At 56.2% G+C, this 17,191-nt stretch overlaps 1 protein-coding gene across 12 annotated transcripts in view; it reads left to right on the top strand.

The window, feature by feature from the left end:
* Positions 1–17,191, top strand: part of HSPG2 (heparan sulfate proteoglycan 2) — a 102,929-nt gene that overhangs the window by 82,904 nt on the left and 2,834 nt on the right. For 9 of the 12 annotated variants that reach the window (XM_053575730.1, XM_053575727.1, XM_053575725.1 and 6 more), the window contains 30 exons: positions 563–714; positions 1,097–1,244; positions 2,407–2,558; positions 2,812–2,953; positions 3,312–3,463; positions 3,803–3,944; positions 4,034–4,174; positions 4,792–4,926; positions 5,181–5,362; positions 5,732–5,927; positions 6,166–6,345; positions 6,608–6,868; positions 7,945–8,149; positions 8,779–8,876; positions 9,508–9,774; positions 10,487–10,596; positions 10,811–10,958; positions 11,046–11,162; positions 11,469–11,486; positions 11,722–11,833; positions 12,501–12,645; positions 12,731–12,830; positions 12,965–13,074; positions 13,199–13,307; positions 13,848–13,946; positions 14,470–14,691; positions 14,961–15,205; positions 15,526–15,697; positions 15,791–15,913; positions 16,002–16,058. In XM_053575730.1, coding sequence (XP_053431705.1) covers positions 563–714; positions 1,097–1,244; positions 2,407–2,558; positions 2,812–2,953; positions 3,312–3,463; positions 3,803–3,944; positions 4,034–4,174; positions 4,792–4,926; positions 5,181–5,362; positions 5,732–5,927; positions 6,166–6,345; positions 6,608–6,868; positions 7,945–8,149; positions 8,779–8,876; positions 9,508–9,774; positions 10,487–10,596; positions 10,811–10,958; positions 11,046–11,162; positions 11,469–11,486; positions 11,722–11,833; positions 12,501–12,645; positions 12,731–12,830; positions 12,965–13,074; positions 13,199–13,307; positions 13,848–13,946; positions 14,470–14,691; positions 14,961–15,205; positions 15,526–15,697; positions 15,791–15,913; positions 16,002–16,058 — 4,440 coding nt within the window. Of the gene's footprint in view, positions 1–562; positions 715–1,096; positions 1,245–2,406; positions 2,559–2,811; positions 2,954–3,311; positions 3,464–3,802; positions 3,945–4,033; positions 4,175–4,791; positions 4,927–5,180; positions 5,363–5,731; positions 5,928–6,165; positions 6,346–6,607; positions 6,869–7,014; positions 8,150–8,778; positions 8,877–9,507; positions 9,775–10,486; positions 10,597–10,810; positions 10,959–11,045; positions 11,163–11,468; positions 11,487–11,721; positions 11,834–12,500; positions 12,646–12,730; positions 12,831–12,964; positions 13,075–13,198; positions 13,308–13,847; positions 13,947–14,469; positions 14,692–14,960; positions 15,206–15,525; positions 15,698–15,790; positions 15,914–16,001; positions 16,059–17,191 lie in introns of those variants that run through there. The other 3 variants (XM_053575732.1, XM_053575722.1, XM_053575731.1) reach the window with 2 other exon arrangements.

Raw genomic sequence — 17,191 nt, 5'->3', positions numbered from 1 at the left:
TATCATCAAAGGAAGTTTATGAATTTTGTGAGGATTGAGTTAGTATGTATAAAGTGCTTAGAATAATACCCAGCAGGCCGGGCGTGGTGGCTCCTGCCTGTAATCCTAGCACTCTGGGAGGCTGAGGCAGGCAGATTGCTTGAGCTCAGGAGTTCGAGACCAGCCTGAGCAAAAGCGAGACCCCTGTCTCTACTAAAATAGAAAAACTGAGGCAAGAAGATCACTTGAGCCTAGGAGTTGGAGGTTGCTGTGAGCTATGACGCCATGGCACTCTACCCAGGGCAACAGCTTGAGACTCTGTCTCAAAAAAAAAAAAAAAAAAGGAAGAAGAAAAATGCCCAGCACACTATAAGAGTTTAATATGTGTTAACTCTTGTTACCCTAGGGCAGCGGTTCTCAACCTGTGGGTTACAACCCACAGGAACTGTATTAAAGGGTCACAGCATTAGGAAGGTTGAGAACCACTGCCCTAGGGGATAGGTTTCCGTGGCTGAATGTCCCCCCAACCCAGTCCCCAAATATGACAATGGCTGAGCCCTGACTTGCTGCTTCTGTGCCCCAGTCTCTGGCAGTACCATGCCCATCAGAATTGAGTCATCGTCATCACAGGTGGCTGAAGGGCAGACCCTGGATCTGAACTGTGTGGTGCCCGGGCAGGCCCATGCCCAGGTCACGTGGCACAAGCGTGGGGGTAGCCTCCCCAGTCACCATCAGGTATGTGGCTGCTGGAAATGGTGGGAGGGTCTCTGGATGTGGGGACCCTGCCTAGCTTGTGAGCCCTCGTGAGATAAGGGGCCTGCCCGGGTCAAAGATTACCAGGGGTCCTCAAACTACAGTCCACGGGCCACATGCGGCGGTGTGATTATATTTGTTCCAGTTTTGTTTTTTTACTTCAAAATAAGATATGTGCAGTGTGCATAGGAATTTGTTCATACTTTTTTTTTTAAACTATAGTCCGGCCCTCCAATAGTCTGAGGGACAGTGAACTGGCCCCCTGTTTAAAAAGTTTGAGGACCCTGGATTAGACACTGGCCCCGGGTCTTCAAAGATTCCAGATTGGCACCTTACTCTGTTCCTCTGCCCTGTCCCTGTCCAGGCCCATGGGTCACGGCTACGGCTGTACCAGGTGTCCCCGGCCGACTCGGGCGAGTATGTATGCCATGTAGTGGGCAGCTCTGGCCCCCTAGAGGCCTCGGTCCTGGTCACCATTCAGGCCTCTGGCTCAAGCTCTGTCCACGTGCCTGGTAAGGGTCCTTGCAGTGGGTCTGGGAGGCCAGAGGAGGATGGACCAGAGGCAGAGCTGGGGGAAGGAAATACTTTTTGGCCCTTGGAGACAACTGCTTTTCTAACCCCAGGTTTCACCCTCTGCCACCCCCATGGTCCCTGGACCAAAATGCCAAGTCACTTGGGGTGGTTCCTGCCCCTCTGGGAGCACAGGCTTTGGAGTCTGGCATCTGCAGCTTGAGTCCCAGCTCTTCTGTCCATGCTCAGAGATGTTTCACAGGCCTTCACCTCTTTGTGTGTCACTGTCCCCATTGTGAAGTGGGTAGTAGAGACCTTGTCCTCTGCTATCTCGTTACAGAAACCATTCAGTGAGTTCCCTGAAGCCCGGAGCTGCACCTCTGGGGGTATTGGATGGTGATTTTACATTGTGCTCCTCAATAAACATCTTCACTAGTAGTAGCGGTATATTGGGGGGAAAACACAACACATCAGACCTGTCCTTATTTCATGGAAATCATTGCCTATAATGGGACTAAATACCTAAGGGTTTTTAAAGTGAATCAATTGAAAGGAAAACATGCTATGGTCAGTAGCACAGGAGGCCGCACACTGCAGCAGAAATCACGCTAGCACACGATTGCTGAGTCATCTGGCAATCCTGGGGGCTGGGCTATGTTAAGTTCATTCATGAAATGAATGTATCAATTCATTTCATCTTCCCAGCTGCCCTTGAAGGTAGGTATAATTGTTCTCTCCATTTTACAAATGGGGAAACTGAGACACAGAAAGGTGAAGTAACTTCCTAAAGGTCACACAACTAAGAAGTGACAGAGCTAGGATTTGAACCCAGGCCACCTAGTCCGAGTTTGGGTTTTTAGCCACACACTATTGAGTTTGGCAAACATCACTGACCTGGGTGGAGGTGTCTGTCACCAAGCCCTGCCCCCAGTAGTGCTGGGACAGGGGAAGAGAAAGAGATGGTGGGTCCACTGCCTCAGAATGGGGCCAGGGCAGTGAAGCACCTCCTTTACCCTTGGTGAGCCCGGCCGCTCTGAGCCTCTAGAATGGGAAAGGAAAAAAGCCACTCCCAGGTGGCCTCTGGTCTGAACATCTGGATACCCACAGAGGGGCTGAGGGCACCACAGTAGGAGTCTCAGTTCACTTTCCTCTCCCTGTGCCCAGTCCCTGGTGGAGCCACACCCATCCGCATCGAGACCTCCTCCTCTCGAGTGGCCGAAGGGCAGACCCTGGATCTGAACTGCATTGTGCCTGGGCAGCCCCATGCCCAGGTCATGTGGCACAGGCGCGGGGGCAGCCTCCCCACCCGGCACCAGGTAAGAGGGTTGGAGGAAGCAGGATGCACCCTCCACATCTCCACAGCACCTCGGTGCAAAACAGAAAAGGACACCTCTTACTCAGGACACTTGACTTCCTCCTACCAGAGAAAATACCATAATAAATATGTACTCCACACTAATGTTAGAGGAGGTTGCCTTTGCAGATGACAGTCCTGAGGTACCAGAGGCTTTGTACATCTGAAGGCCTTGACCAGCTTATTCTCCCCACTGTCGCCCCCATCCTGGTCAGGTCCACGGCACCCTGCTGAGGCTGAACCAAGTGTCCCCGGCTGACTCTGGCGAGTACTCATGCCAGGTGACTGGAAGCTCAGGCACTCAGGAGGCATCTGTCCTAGTCACAATTGAAGCCTCCAGCCCAGGCCCCGTTCCTGGTGAGTAACAAGGAGCAGCAGGTGATGCCAGTGTTCTTGTCCTGGGGATGGGGTTTTCTACAGCTGAGGATCAAGCCAACCTAGGTGTTCCCAAATCTGGCTATGGCCAACACCTAACTAGCTATTTCTGTGTTTCTAGTCCCTGGTAGCTCTTGGGTCCCTCCCTTCAACCAGACCTGGGTCTCATGACGACACCTTAGTCCCCAGGGAAAGGAGACCCCCCTTAGGTGAATGCAGCACAGCCTGCTGTCAAACTGGTGTGCCTCCAGGAGGACCAATGGGCCTCAGTGTCACACCTTCAGTCCCTGCCTTCATCCCCAGGAGCCTGGCCTCTCTCACCCACCCCCTCTGCCCACAGCCCCAGGACTGGCCCAGCCTGTCCGCATCGAGGCCACCTCCTCACATGTGGCTGAAGGGCAGACCCTGGATCTGAACTGCGTGGTGCCCGGGCAGGCCCACGTCCAGGTCACGTGGTACAAGCGTGGAGGCAGCCTGCCGGCTCAGCACCAGGTAAGTGGCCAGGATGGGGAGGACTCCAGGACGGGCAAGGATTCAACCTGCCACCTGCACCCAAATCTTCAACCAACTCCAGCTACTTGGGGACCACAGGGGATAAAATACTTTGGGGGGAATAGGTCACCAGCCTGGGAGTTGAAAGACTGGGTTTCTCTCCTGGCTCTGCTGCTGAGCCATTTCTGGAGGCTCAGTTTCCCTACTATAAAGTGAGTGGGTTGGACTTCTACCCAGGCCCAAGCTGGAGCCCTGAGTGCCCCAGTCCCAGGGGAGAACTTGGGGACTGCCCTTGTCCTGGGGCTTTGGCCTGACAGCTGCCCCTCCTCACTTCGACAGACCCATGGCTCCCAGCTGCGGCTCCACCATGTCTCCCCGGCTGACTCGGGAGAGTACGTGTGCCGTGTGGCCGGTGGCTCAGGCCCTCAGCAGGAGGCCTCCTTCATAGTCACCGTTATACCCAGTGAAGGGTCCTCCTACCGTGAGTGTGGCAGATGTCACGGCAAGGGAGGAGGGATGACAGCTAAGCAGGCCCTCTGCTGAGCCCAGCTCCCTTCCCTGTCACCCTAGGCCTCAGGAGCCCTGTCATCTCCATCGACCCGCCCAGCAGCATCGTGCGGCAGGGCCAGGACGCCAGCTTCAAGTGCCTCATTCATGAGGGGGCAGCCCCCATCACCCTCGAGTGGAAGACCCGGAACCAGGAGCTGGAGGGTGAGCCAGGCAGACTAGAGGAAGGGTGATGGCCACGGTGTGCACGGGTGGGGCAGAAGGCCAGGGACACACTGCATCCACTGTATGACCCTGGGGAAGGCCCTTCCCTTTGGGGCCCTCAGTGTCTACATCCATATGGTGAGGGACCTTGACCCAGGAGTCTCCAGGGACTTTGTTTTTTTCGAGACAGAGTCTCACTTTGATGTCCTTGGTAGGGTGCTGTGGCATCATAGCTCACAGCAACCTCAAACTCCTAGGCTCAAGAAATCCTCTTGCCTCAGCCTCCCAAGTAACTGGGACTATAGGCACTCACCATGACAAGCAGCTAATTTTTCTATTTTTAGTAGAGATGGGGTCTCACTCTTGCTCTGGCTGGTCTTGAACGCCTATGCTCAAGGGATTCTCCTGCCTTGACCTCCCAGAGTATTAGGATTACAGGTGGGACCCACCATGCCCAGCCTTCAAGGACTTTTTTATCTTCTGCCATCTGTGACTCCGTGAGCTAGACGCACCTAGGCTGGAGGGGTCAGTGGGGCATCAGCTGGCAGCACCAAGACAAGAGAAGGACCAGGTCACTCTCCCTCACCCCGCCTTCTCTCCCTGATCCAACCCCACAGACAATGTCCACATCAGCCCCAACGGCTCCATCATCACCATTGTGGGCACCCGGCCCAGCAACCATGGCACCTACCGCTGCGTGGCCTCCAATGCCTACGGTGTAGCCCAGAGTGTCGTGAACCTCAGTGTGCATGGTGAGTGGTGGTGGGGGGGGAACATCCACCCCAGGGGGTCTGCTGCCCTCCTGATTCTCAGCTCAGATCCTCAAGGATGAAATCCTGCCTCCACCACTGACTTCCTTTTGGACATTTTCCCTCTCTGAGCCTCAGTTTCCATCTCAGAGCAGGGGGGGCCACTGGTGCCCACCCCGCAGTTAGTGAGCTGGAGTCATGGTGGTACACCGGGCCAGCCCTACACATGTGTTAACGCTTATCATTCCTCCGGATAGGACCCCCTACTGTGTCCGTGCTCCCGGAGGGCCCCGTGCGGGTGAAGGTGGGAAAGGCCGTCACCCTGGAGTGTGTTAGTGCTGGTGAGCCCCGCTCCTCTGCCCGTTGGACCCGCATTGGCACTCCTGTCAAGCTGGAGCAGCGGATGTACGGGCATGTGGACAGCCGCACAGTGCTACAGGTGAGGCCGGGGCTGTTTGGCCTCTGGGTCTGAGGCCCAGTCCAGAGCCCAGCCTTGAGCAGGTGCGTGGTGGAAGGGCAGCTGAGTGATGGAGAGAGGAAAGGAGAGATGGGGTGGGTGTAAGATGGGTGTAGATGGGAAGGTGAGAGGGAAGAACGGAAAAAGAATGGGTGGAGGGATAGATGGGGTGATGGTCATGTGGATGAATGGACTCGGGGTGTCATGAGGTGAGAGCCCTCAAGCAGCCAGATGGGAGAGCTGAAAATCAAGGAAGGGGTACAGAAAAGAGAGAAAACCAAGCCACAGCCAGGGCCAATGTCAGCATTCCCACTTGGTAAACACATGACCACCTCCCTTGCTTTCTCCCAGATTTCATCAGCTGAGCCATCAGATGCAGGCACCTACGTGTGCCTTGCTCAGAATGCACTGGGCACAGCGCAGAAGCGGGTGGAAGTGATCGTGGACACAGGCACTGCGGCCCCAGGGGCTCCCCAGGCCCAGGTGGAAGAAACCGAGCTGACTGTCGAGGCTGGGCACACGGCCACCCTGCGCTGCTCAGCCACAGGTGTGCCCCGGGGCCTGATTTATAGACGTGTGAGACTTGGAGATGATGTCATGCCCAAGGATACGGAGCAGGGGTGGGCTTTACTGACAGCATCTCCCAGTGATAACCGAGGTGTCCCTTTAGTGGCCCCCATGGAGGGGCAGAATCACCCAGATCCCTTCCCCACCAATGAATACCACCCTCAGCTATCCCCTGGGGCAGCCCAGCGACTTCTATCATCTTCCACTCTCTTCCGCAGGCAGCCCCATGCCCACCATCCACTGGTCCAAGCTGCGCTCTCCACTGCCCTGGCAGCACAAGCTGGAAGGCGACACACTGATCATCCCGAGGGTAGCCCAGCAGGACTCGGGCCAGTACATCTGCAATGCCACCAGCCCTGCTGGGCACTCTGAGGCCACTGTCGTCCTGCATGTGGAGAGTAAGATACTCACTTCCTCTTTTGGGGCCTCCCACTGTGCACCGTGTAGAGGCCTGAGCCACCCCACCAGGTTCCACTATGGACAGAAACCCATCCAGAGGCCCGTATATATCTCAGGGACCCTTGCCTGATAACCAGTATCCAACCCTTCCTGGCACCTTCTCTCTCTTCACCCCCATCATCTGGGCTCACCATCTGGCTTCCTTGGTCCTTTATCCAACTGCCTGCTGCCATGCTTGACTTCTGTGTCCCTCCTGCCCAGGCCCACCGTACGCCACCACAGTTCCAGAGCATGCGTCAGTGCAGGCAGGGGAGACAGTGCAGCTCCAATGCCTGGCTCACGGGACACCCCCGCTCACCTTCCAGTGGAGCCGTGTGGGTGGCAGCCTTCCTGGGAGGGCGACCGCCAGGAACGAGCTGCTGCGTTTTGCGTCTGTGGCCCCTGAGGACTCAGGCCGCTACCGCTGCCAAGTCACCAACAAGGTGGGCTTGGCAGAGGCCTTTGCCCAGCTGCTGGTCCAAGGTAAGCTCAGGGTGGGTGGAAGGGGGTCAGTTTTCCTCCAGGCCCTTCAATGACCTAGCCACGGGTATCTGAGACCCACACATGGGGTACGAAGTCCTTCCTCCCTCGCCCCACCTGGAGGACCCTCCTCCCTCATGTTCTCCAAGGCCAGGAAGACCCTCGATTGCTGAGTTCTCAGCTCTTCTGGCTCTCATGGCTGCTTCCCTCCTTTCACTGCCAGAAGAAGTGATTATGTTTACATTAACAGCAGCCTACATCACCTGCCAGACAATGAGGACACACAGGATAGGGCCTGGGCCTGCAACAGGCTGGGTAAAGCTTGACAGGGACAAAAATGAATAAACAAATGACAGGCAGTGCCCACCCCAACATGCCCAGGCCTTCAGTGGGACCCCAGAACATCCAACATCTCCATGGTCTCCTACGTCAATGATAAAAGCCAGATGAGCCACAAAACTCATAGCCCACTGGTCAAGAGCCTGGACTCTGGAGTCAGACCTGAGTTCAAAGCCCAGCTTGGTCACTTGCTAGCCTTGCAACCTTGGCCAAGTCATTTAACCTTTTTGAGCCTCAGTTTCTTCACCTATAAATGGTGGGAATGATACTGACCACATAGGCTGTGTTAGAAAGGTACATGTGTCAATCCTGGGGCTCGTAATGGGCATTTAGCAAATAGGAATGACATGTGTCCAGGCCCACCCCCACCCTCCCCTGCACGTGTAGGTGTCTTCCCCATGGCCAGGTTCCTGGATTCCTTATTTTAGACTACAGCTGTCCTTCCTTAAAATGTCTGAGCACCTCTGTTCTCATTATGGACTTCCCTCTGCACCCAAAAGCCAGAAGCTCTGGAACCTAGGCCGGCCCTACACAGGCCTTCCACCGTGTTGGCTGAGTGACTGCGCGAGTGAGCAGATAAATGAATCTGCCACTGAAAGGTCTTTTTTCCCTGGCTAGAGAGGTGACCAGGAGAAGAAAGTCACTTGAATGTTGAGATGGGGGTTTCCTGGGTCTCCAGGGATGGCATGAGGGACATCCCATACACACATACCTGCAGAACCTTCTATATGTCCCTGCAGGCCCCTCCGGCTCTCTCCCTGCCACCCCCATCCCAGCAGGATCCACGCCTACCGTGCAGGTCACACCTCAGCTGGAGACCAAGAGCATTGGGGCCAGTGTTGAGTTCCACTGTGCTGTGCCCAGTGACCCGGGCACCCAGCTCCGTTGGTTCAAGGAAGGGGGTCAGCTGCCTCTTGGCCACAGTGTGCAGGATGGGGTGCTCCGGTGAGTAGAGCAGGGGCAGGACTGGACTTGGGTAGCACAGCCTGAGGCTCACATTGAGGCTGAGTTAAAATACCTGCTCTACGGGCTCAACATGAAGCAGTGTCCTTGGGCAAGTCACTTTACCTGTCTGAGCCTCAGTTTTCTCACCTGTATGATGGGTTACATAAGGGTAAATGAGATCTGAAGCACTTGCACAGTGCTTGGTGCTCCCAGCCCTGCCCTCGGTGCTCATCAACATCCGGACCTCTGTGCAGACTGTGGTGGTTGGCCACGCTGTGGAGTTCGAGTGCCTGGCACTGGGTGACCCCAAGCCCTTAGTAAACAGCAGCCCACATTTATATTATTATTGGAAGGAAAAGAGAACAGGCTCTGGGGTCAGATATACACAAATGACCCTGGATCTCAGCTCTGCTACTTATGACAGTGCAATCTTGAGCTCACTCTAGACCATAAGGTCTTTGTAGGTGTGGTGCCCCCCACCATCCCCCAGACTACCTGCCTTGTGTGGTTTTTGGAAGACTAGAAGTTGACATTGTGTGCCGATCTATGTCAGCTTTTAAATACCACACGATAGCAAAGCATTCTCTCAATTGTTTTCACTCTCCGATGTCTTATTTTTTTCATTATAGAATCCAGAACTTAGACCAGAGCTGCCAAGGGACATATGTTTGCCAGGCCCATGGACCCTGGGGACAGGCTCAGGCCAGAGCCCAGCTGGTTGTCCAAGGTAGGAGGTGGCTTCGGTCCTATCCTGAGAGCAGGGGACAAGATGAAAAGGGAGAGGAATGCTGGACTCAGACCATGTTCCCCAGGAAGTCCCCCAGATGTGTAAGAATAAAGGGAATTATTCCATTTTACTTTGTGTGTATCTAGCATAGAGTAAGAAGGCTTGTAGAATATCATTAGGGAGGGAAGGAGATGGGTGGAATGAGTAAATGCTCATTCCACAAACCAATGAAGAATAAATCAGTGTGAGCCGAGCACTGTGGCAAACACCTGTGGTCCCAGCTACTTGGGAGGCCAAGGCAGGAGGATCGCCTGAGCCCAGGAGCTTGAGGTCACAGTGTGCTATGATCACACCTGTGACTAGCCACTGTATTCTAGCCTGGGCAACATAGGAAGACCCTGTCTCTCAAAAAAAAAAAAAAAATGAATAAGTGGACCCATGGGTGAGTAAATTGTATAGGCAAAACAGTACACGAGCAAGTGTGTTCGTGTGTGATGGATGAAAAGTGAATGATGAAATGGATCAATGCTTAGGGCACCAGAACTCACCTTTTCCTAGGCAGCCTGTAGCCTCCCTTGGGCCAGGCCTGCAATGGCTGATCTCACTAGCCCTCTACCTCCCTCCTTCCCAGCCCTGCCCTCGGTGCTCATCAACATCCGGACCTCTGTGCAGACTGTGGTGGTTGGCCACGCTGTGGAGTTCGAGTGCCTGGCACTGGGTGACCCCAAGCCTCAGGTGACATGGAGCAAAGTTGGAGGGCACCTGCGGCCCGGCATTGTGCAGAGTGGAGGCATCGTCAGAATCGCCCACGTGGAGCTGGCTGACGCAGGACAGTACCGCTGCACAGCCACCAATGCTGCCGGCACTACCCAGTCCCACGTGCTGCTGCTCGTTCAAGGTGAAGGCCAGCAGGGACCTTGGCTGGGGGGCTGCAGATGGAGGCAGGGGCTTCTCCCACCTGCCTGCTTTCTTTTTCCTTTCCACTCTCTTGGGGGATTTTCTAGTGTATGTATTTAATGGGCAAGTTTCATTACAAGTGGTGGTACCACCAGGAGATAAAAAATGAGTGTGCCCCAGGGCAGGCTAGAACTTACAGGGAAGGAGCTATTCCATGGGACATCAAGAGGGAACAAGAAACATAGTCCTCCCCTACAGAGTGCCTGCACTGATGGGGGAGACCTGCAGCCCAGTCTGATACACACAAAGCAGACGTAATAGAGTAACTGAAGGACAGTAGACGCAGGGCAGGCACAAATACTGTGTTTGCTTTAAGGCAATTTCTTTTTACCCCAAGCCTATGACTTGCCCCCAAACCTACTCACCCATACTGCCCTAGTACCTCCTTCTCAGTCCCCAAAGGGTGTGCCGAAGAGGTCTTAGGGCTGCAGAGTCAAATAGACCTGTCCCTAAACCCTGCCTCCGCCATCTGTGCCACCAGGAGTGAGCAGCCTCTTCTCCCCTCTAAGCTACAATTTCTCCATCTGTAAAACAGGATGTAGTATCTCCCTTCAAAAGGTAGTATGAGGATTAAATGAGTCAGGGCACAGGCTGGGCACAAAGATGGCAGCTGTCATCATGTTGGTGGCCTGTGTCTCTTCCCCACCTCTCAGCCTTGCCCCAGATCTCCATGCCCCCAGAGGTCCGTGTGCCAGCTGGTTCTGCAGCTGTCTTTCCCTGCATGGCCTCGGGCTACCCTACTCCTGACATCACATGGAGCAAGGTAAATGCTGGGCAGAGGACCAACTGCCTAGGGGGCCAGGACTAGGATCAAGCCATGTCAGCATCCCCAGGACCTGGCACAGGCTTGGCAAAGAGCAAATGTGCTCAGTGTTTGAAGGGTGGGGGCCTGAGGCAGAAGTGGGGGTAAGGCCCCATGGAGGTGTGGGTCAAGAGTCAGGGGCTACCACGAGTCATCAGTGCTGGTGTGTTTGCAGCTGGAAGGCGACCTGCCACCTGACAGCCGCCTGGAGAACAACATGCTGATGCTGCCCTCGGTCCGTCCCCAGGACGCAGGCACCTATGTCTGCACCGCCACTAACCGCCAGGGCAAGGTCAAAGCCTTTGCCCATCTACACGTGCCAGGTGAGACAACCTCCCACACCCCGAGAACTGGAGTTCTCTGCCCCATCCCTGGCAGGCGTCATCTCCAGCTGTGCTCTCTGCTGGCAGAGCGGGTGGTGCCCTACTTCACCCAGACACCCCACTCCTTCCTGCCGCTACCCACCATCAAGGACGCCTACAGGAAGTTTGAGATTAAGATTACCTTCCGGCCCGACTCAGCTGATGGTGAGCAGGAGAGTTGGATTGGGGGCGCCTGCCGGGGTGGGGGATCTCGTGGAGTAACTGACATTCTGGCATGAACCCTGGCCACACGCCAGCCCTGCCCACTCACTTGGCCTTCTCTGTCCAGAAGCCCCCAGGCCCTTTCTTATGCTTCTGCTCCTCCATCCCCGCCTCTGTGATGTCTCCGTCTCCCCTCCCACCTTCCTCACTCATCTCTGCTCCTTCTTCTTCCCTCCTTTTCCTCCCGCATCTCACCACTTCCTCCTCTTTCTCTCTCATCTCTTCGGGTCTCTGACTCTCACTGTCCAGGCCTCCTCCTCTACTCAGGTGAGTCTCTGCCTGCCCCCCCTTGAGGGAGGAGGCCCCCCATGCATGTGAAGCCCATTCACAGCCAGGCCCTTCTGTTCAGGCCCCGGCTGAGGCAGTGAGAGGCCCAGCTGTGTGAGGTGCGGCAGCGGGAGGGACAGCTGCTGAGCCTGGACAGGCTGAAGAGTGTGGCTCGCTCCTAGGGTGGGGGTGGGAGCCCAGGGCCGGACAGCCCCTCACACAGCTGTACCCCCAGGGATGCTACTGTACAACGGGCAGAAGCGGATCCCCGGGACCCCTGCCAACCTGGCCAACAGGCAGCCTGACTTCATCTCCTTCGGCCTCGTGGGTGGGAGGCCCGAGTTCCGGTGAGACCCTCAGCCTCCCCCTGTAAAGGCACAGGCCATACTGCCTGGGCAGCGTTATACAGAGGAGACCCTGGAGGGAGGAGGAGCTGTGGTCGTCTCCCTTGGTGACCACCTGATCTGCTAGAGGAGGGACAATGTGTGCCAGTCAGGGCACAGGGAGCAGCCTCAGACTTCCTCCCTCCCTCTGAATGCTGCAGGCCAGATTACTTCATTCCTTCCTTCCTTCAATAGTTATTAGCTGAACACTTACTCTGTGCCAGGTACTGATACAGGCATAAACAAAACAGATCAAATTCTAGCCCTTGTTGGAAAAATAAGCCAACAAGAAAGAATTAAGGTGATCTCAGATGAAGAGTACTCAGGAACCTGAGGCCAGGTGCTAGGTCACAGGGCCCTGGAGCCCGGGGTCAGTGGAAGCCCCATGGGTACTCTGAAAAAGTTCCCAGGGAAAGGATGTGGGGAGAGAAGACCCAGCCATGGACAGAACCAAGTGCAGAGGGAGGTCGTGGGGGGAAGGTAAGGCAGGGACAGGAATTGGGGCATCCCTGCGCCATCACTCAGGAGGTGATGACATCCCTCCTCTGGTGCTCCTCTGCCCAGCTGGCCCCAGTCCTCCTTACAAACCCCATATTGGCTCTCTCCTGTCTGGGCCCACCCCATGGAGCAGGTTCGACGCAGGCTCTGGCATGGCCACTATCCGTCACCCCACACCGCTGGCCCTGGGCCAGTTCCACACTGTGACCCTCCTGCGCAGCCTCACCCAGGGCTCCCTGATTGTGGGCTCCCTGGCCCCAGTCAACGGGACCTCCCAGGTGAGACCCGACCTGTCTACCATCCCCCGCCCCATCCCACCCCTGCCTAGCCTCTGTCACCATTCCTGATTTCCCCGCTCCCCAGGGCAAGTTCCAGGGCCTGGACCTGAATGAGGAGCTCTACCTGGGTGGCTACCCTGACTACAGTGCCATCCCCAAGGCGGGGCTGAGCAGCGGCTTCATAGGTGTGCCCCACCCCAGACTTCCAGCCAGGACACGCCTCACCTTGTTGGCGGGCAAAGCTCTCAGGAGCCTGGGAAGGCACTGCAGGGTTGGGCCTAGCACCCTGCCCCTCACTCACCCCACCTGCCCACCCTAGGCTGTGTCCGCGAGCTGCGCATCCAGGGCGAGGAGATCGTCTTCCACGACCTCAACCTCACGGCACATGGAATCTCTCACTGCCCCACATGTCGGGACCGGCCCTGCCAGGTGACTCCCACACACGCACACACCACCCAGCTGCCCCGGACCACTGCCCCAGGTCCGGCTGGGCCCCGGAGAAACAGGGAGGCCTGAGTGTTCTCGGCCTCACTTCTGGGGGGCTGCTTTGCAGAATGGGGGCCGATGCCATGACTCGGAGAGCAGCAGCTACGTGTGCGTCTGCCCGGCCGGCTTCACGGGAAGCCGCTGTGAGCACTCACAGGCGCTGCACTGCCATCCAGGTATGTCCCCCATCACTGTCACCCCTGGTGCTGGCCTCTGGCTTTTGCTGCTCCTTCGTGTCCACCCACACCTCAACTCCTGGGGTGCTGGGGTACATTACAGACCGCTCCTCCAACCCACATCCCTCCCAGTCCTCCCAGACACTAATCACCCCATCTGCTGGCTTCCCTCCTCCAATACTGGGAGCCAAGTATTTGCTACATGCCGCAGTCCCTGCACCACCATCCACCCCCCTCCCTCCCTCCCCTGCTGTGGCCTGCCACCTGGGTCCTCCTCACCCCCCACTGTCCTCCAGACACAGCATTTCAAGAACACTACAGACACACATTGTCATTCATTCACACACCCCCCCTCCACTGTCTCCTTTCTGGCCTCTGAGGCTCTACCTGGGCCCTGACCTATGCCCTCCTCTCAGCCCTGCCCCAAGATGTCCCTTCTAGCCAAGGCCTCTAGTGAACAATGGGCAAGGTCTTGGCATCAGCACCCCACCCCTCCTGAGCCATCTCAGTGTCCTCCTCACTGGCTTCTGTGCCCCACAGAGGCCTGTGGGCCCGACGCCACCTGTGTGAACCGGCCAGATGGTCGAGGCTACACCTGCCGCTGCCACCTGGGCCGCTCGGGGATAAAATGTGAGGAAGGTGAGTGCAGCCAGGCCTGACACCCCAGGGTTCCCGTGAGGGCTGGGGAAACTGGGAAGGGCACTCTGAGGCCATGATGGGGCTAACAGATTTAAGATTATTTTGGAACAGATCTCAAAGTCACCCAGCCACACCTCTGCCCAACCTGAATCCCTTACACAAGGGGCCCCACAGAGGATCCCTGTCTTACAGGAGCTCCTCCCAGGTGGGTCTGCCAGGACAGGGGCCCAAGTGTGGCCACAGCTAATGCCCAGCTGACCCTGAGCCTCTGGGCCTAGAGAGTGAGGTGGGCAAGAGGCACCACAGAAGGCCAAGTAGCTGGATCTCATCAGGGACTCTGCCTGCACTAGCCTGGAGCCCTGGGCTGAGATACTTCACCTCTGCACCTCAGTTTCCTCCCTTGTAAAATAGGGATGATAACACCCCCTAGGAAGGGTTGGCGGCATGGATGGATGCTCCTGGCACACAGTAGGCACTCCACCTGCCCCTCTGCCTCCCATTACCCCGGCTGTGGCTGCTGTAGGTGTGACAGTGACCACTCCCTCCCTGTCGGGCTCTGGCTCCTACCTGGCGCTGCCCCCTCTCACCAACACACACCACGAGCTACGACTGGATGTGGAGTTCAAGCCACTGGCGCCTGATGGAGTCCTGCTGTTCAGTGGGGGACGGAGTGGTCCCGTGGAGGACTTCGTGTCCCTGGCAATGGCTGGTGGCCACCTGGAGTTCCGCTATGAGTTGGGGTCAGGTAAGCACTGAGTACCAAGTGCAGCTGGGTGCCTAGATGCCAAGCTCTGTGCCCTCCTTGGCCCTCCTTGGTCCTCCATGTCCCGAGAAATAAATTCAGGAGACAGATCCTTCCTGCACATTTCTTCCATATGTGACTGGGCAAGTCCTTAGACCTCCCTTGGCTGTGGACTTCTCATCTGGTGAACCAGAGGACCACGGGAGTTCCCCCTCTGTATGTGGTGGGGCAGGGACCCCCACGTTCCAAGCCCTGCCTGGCATCTTCCCCAGGGCTGGCCGTTCTGCGGAGCACTGAGCCGCTGGCCCTGGGCCGCTGGCACCGCGTGTCTGCAGAGCGCCTCAACAAGGACGGCAGCCTGCGGGTGAACGGTGGCCGCCCCGTGCTTCGCTCCTCACCTGGCAAGAGTCAGGGCCTCAACCTGCACACCCTTCTCTACCTGGGTGGTGTGGAGCCCTCTGTGCAACTGTCCCCAGCCACCAACGTGAGCTCTCACTTCCGTGGTTGCGTGAGCGAGGTGAGGAGCAGCCTTCAGAGAACAAGTGGATGGGAGGAGGGCAAATAGTGTCCTCTGCCTGCAACTAGCCTGGAGCGCTGGGCTCAGATACTTCACCTCTGAGCCTCAGCTTCCTCCCTTATAAAATGGGGATAACACCCCCTAGGAAGGGTTGGCGGCATGGATGGATGCTCCTGGTACACAGTAGGCACTCAGTTCCCATACCTCTCTCCCCGCCTTATGGTCTCCCAGTTTCCTCTGCCATAGTCTTCTCTCTGCTGGGACACCTGGGCCTCTGCCTCCCATACCCGCTTCGTCCCTCAGTGTCCCTATGCCTACAGGTATCAGTGAATGGCAAGCGATTAGACCTCACCTACAGCTTCCTGGGCAGCCGGGGCGTCGGGCAGTGCTATGACAGCTCCCCCTGTGAGCGCCAGCCTTGCCAGCACGGCGCCACGTGCCTGCCTGCCGGCGAGTATGAGTTCCAGTGCCTGTGTCAGGATGGCTTCAAAGGTGGGAAAGCCTGCCTGGGACACCGGCAGGGAGGGGCACAGGTGGTCGGCAGTGCATGCCCACCCATCCCCTCGCCCTCACCTCCGCCCGCAGGAGACCTGTGTGAGCATGAGGAGAACCCCTGCCAGCTTCGTGAGCCCTGTCTGCATGGGGGCACCTGCCAGGGCACCCGCTGCCTCTGCCTCCCCGGTTTCTCTGGGCCACGATGTCAACAAGGTACTCACTTTCCTCATGGTCCCCTGGGGCTGGACACAGTAGCCATGGGTGTCTGTGCCCACCAACTGGACATCCCCCTTCCCCATAGGTTCTGGACATGGCACAGCGGAGTCCGACTGGCATCTGGAAGGCAGCGGGGGCAATGGTGAGTACTTGTGGCCAGAAAAGCCTTCTCCCTGGTTTCCATCTCTGAGGCTCCCTTTCAGTTCCATATCACCCTCAATTCTGGCCTTGAAGCAAAATATTGGAAGGGCTTGATAGGCACAGAGACCAGAATAAAGAAGAGTTCAGCCACACTGCACAACCTGTACCCACCCAGTATGGGGTTCTGCCCCGTACTTCCTGTCTAGGTGACATTGGCCAGGGCTTACAGTCACTCTGACCTCAGTTTCCTTCTCTGTATTCATGCATTCAGACATCTAGTGTGTGCCCATCCCTGCCCTGGGAACAGTAAAAACAAAACAATTAAGGCAGGACCCTCATTCTCAAGGATTCCACTGTCTCTTTAAAAGCAAAGATAGGCTGGGCGTGGTAGCTCACACCTGTATTCCCAACACTTTGGAAGGCAGAAGCAGGAAGACTGCTTGAGCCCAGGGATGTAGACCAACCTGGGCAACATAGCAAGACCTCATCTGTACAAAAATTAAAATTAAAACATTAGCCAGGCCTGGTGGCACATACCTGTAGTCCCAGCTACTTGGGAGACTGAAATAGGAGGATCCCTTGAGCCCAGGCATTCAAGGTTGCAGTGAGCTATGACTGGGACACTGTACTACAGCCTAGGTGACAGAGTGAGACACTATCTCTAAAATAAATAAAAATAGGCCAGGCACAGTGGCTCATATCTATAATCCCAGCACTTTGGGAGGCTGAGGTGGGTGGATCACTTGAGCTCATGAGTTTGAGACTAGCCTGAGCTACAACAAGACCTGTCTCTAAAAATAGCTGGGCATTTATGGCAGGTGCCTGTAGTCCCAGCTACCTGGGGACTGAGGCAAGAGAATCACTTGAGCCCCAGAGTTAGAGGTTGCTGTGAGCTATGATGCCAGGGCACTCTACTAAGGATGACAAAGCGAGACTCTGTCTCAAAAATAAATAAATAAATAAAAATAAAAGCAAAGATCATAGTAAAGACTTAATATTGACTAAACATTTACAGGCAGTATGCTAACTCCTTCACAGACACATTTTCTTATTATTATTAAAATATCAGGAGATGCAGTGGTATACAGGTTAAAAGTGTGGACTCTTGAGCCAGCCATGGGTTCAGATCTTAGT

Source organism: Nycticebus coucang, chromosome 22, assembly GCF_027406575.1.
Source record: "Nycticebus coucang isolate mNycCou1 chromosome 22, mNycCou1.pri, whole genome shotgun sequence".
Taxonomy (NCBI): Eukaryota; Metazoa; Chordata; class Mammalia; order Primates; family Lorisidae; genus Nycticebus; species Nycticebus coucang.
This window is presented reverse-complemented; position numbering and strand designations above follow the sequence as displayed.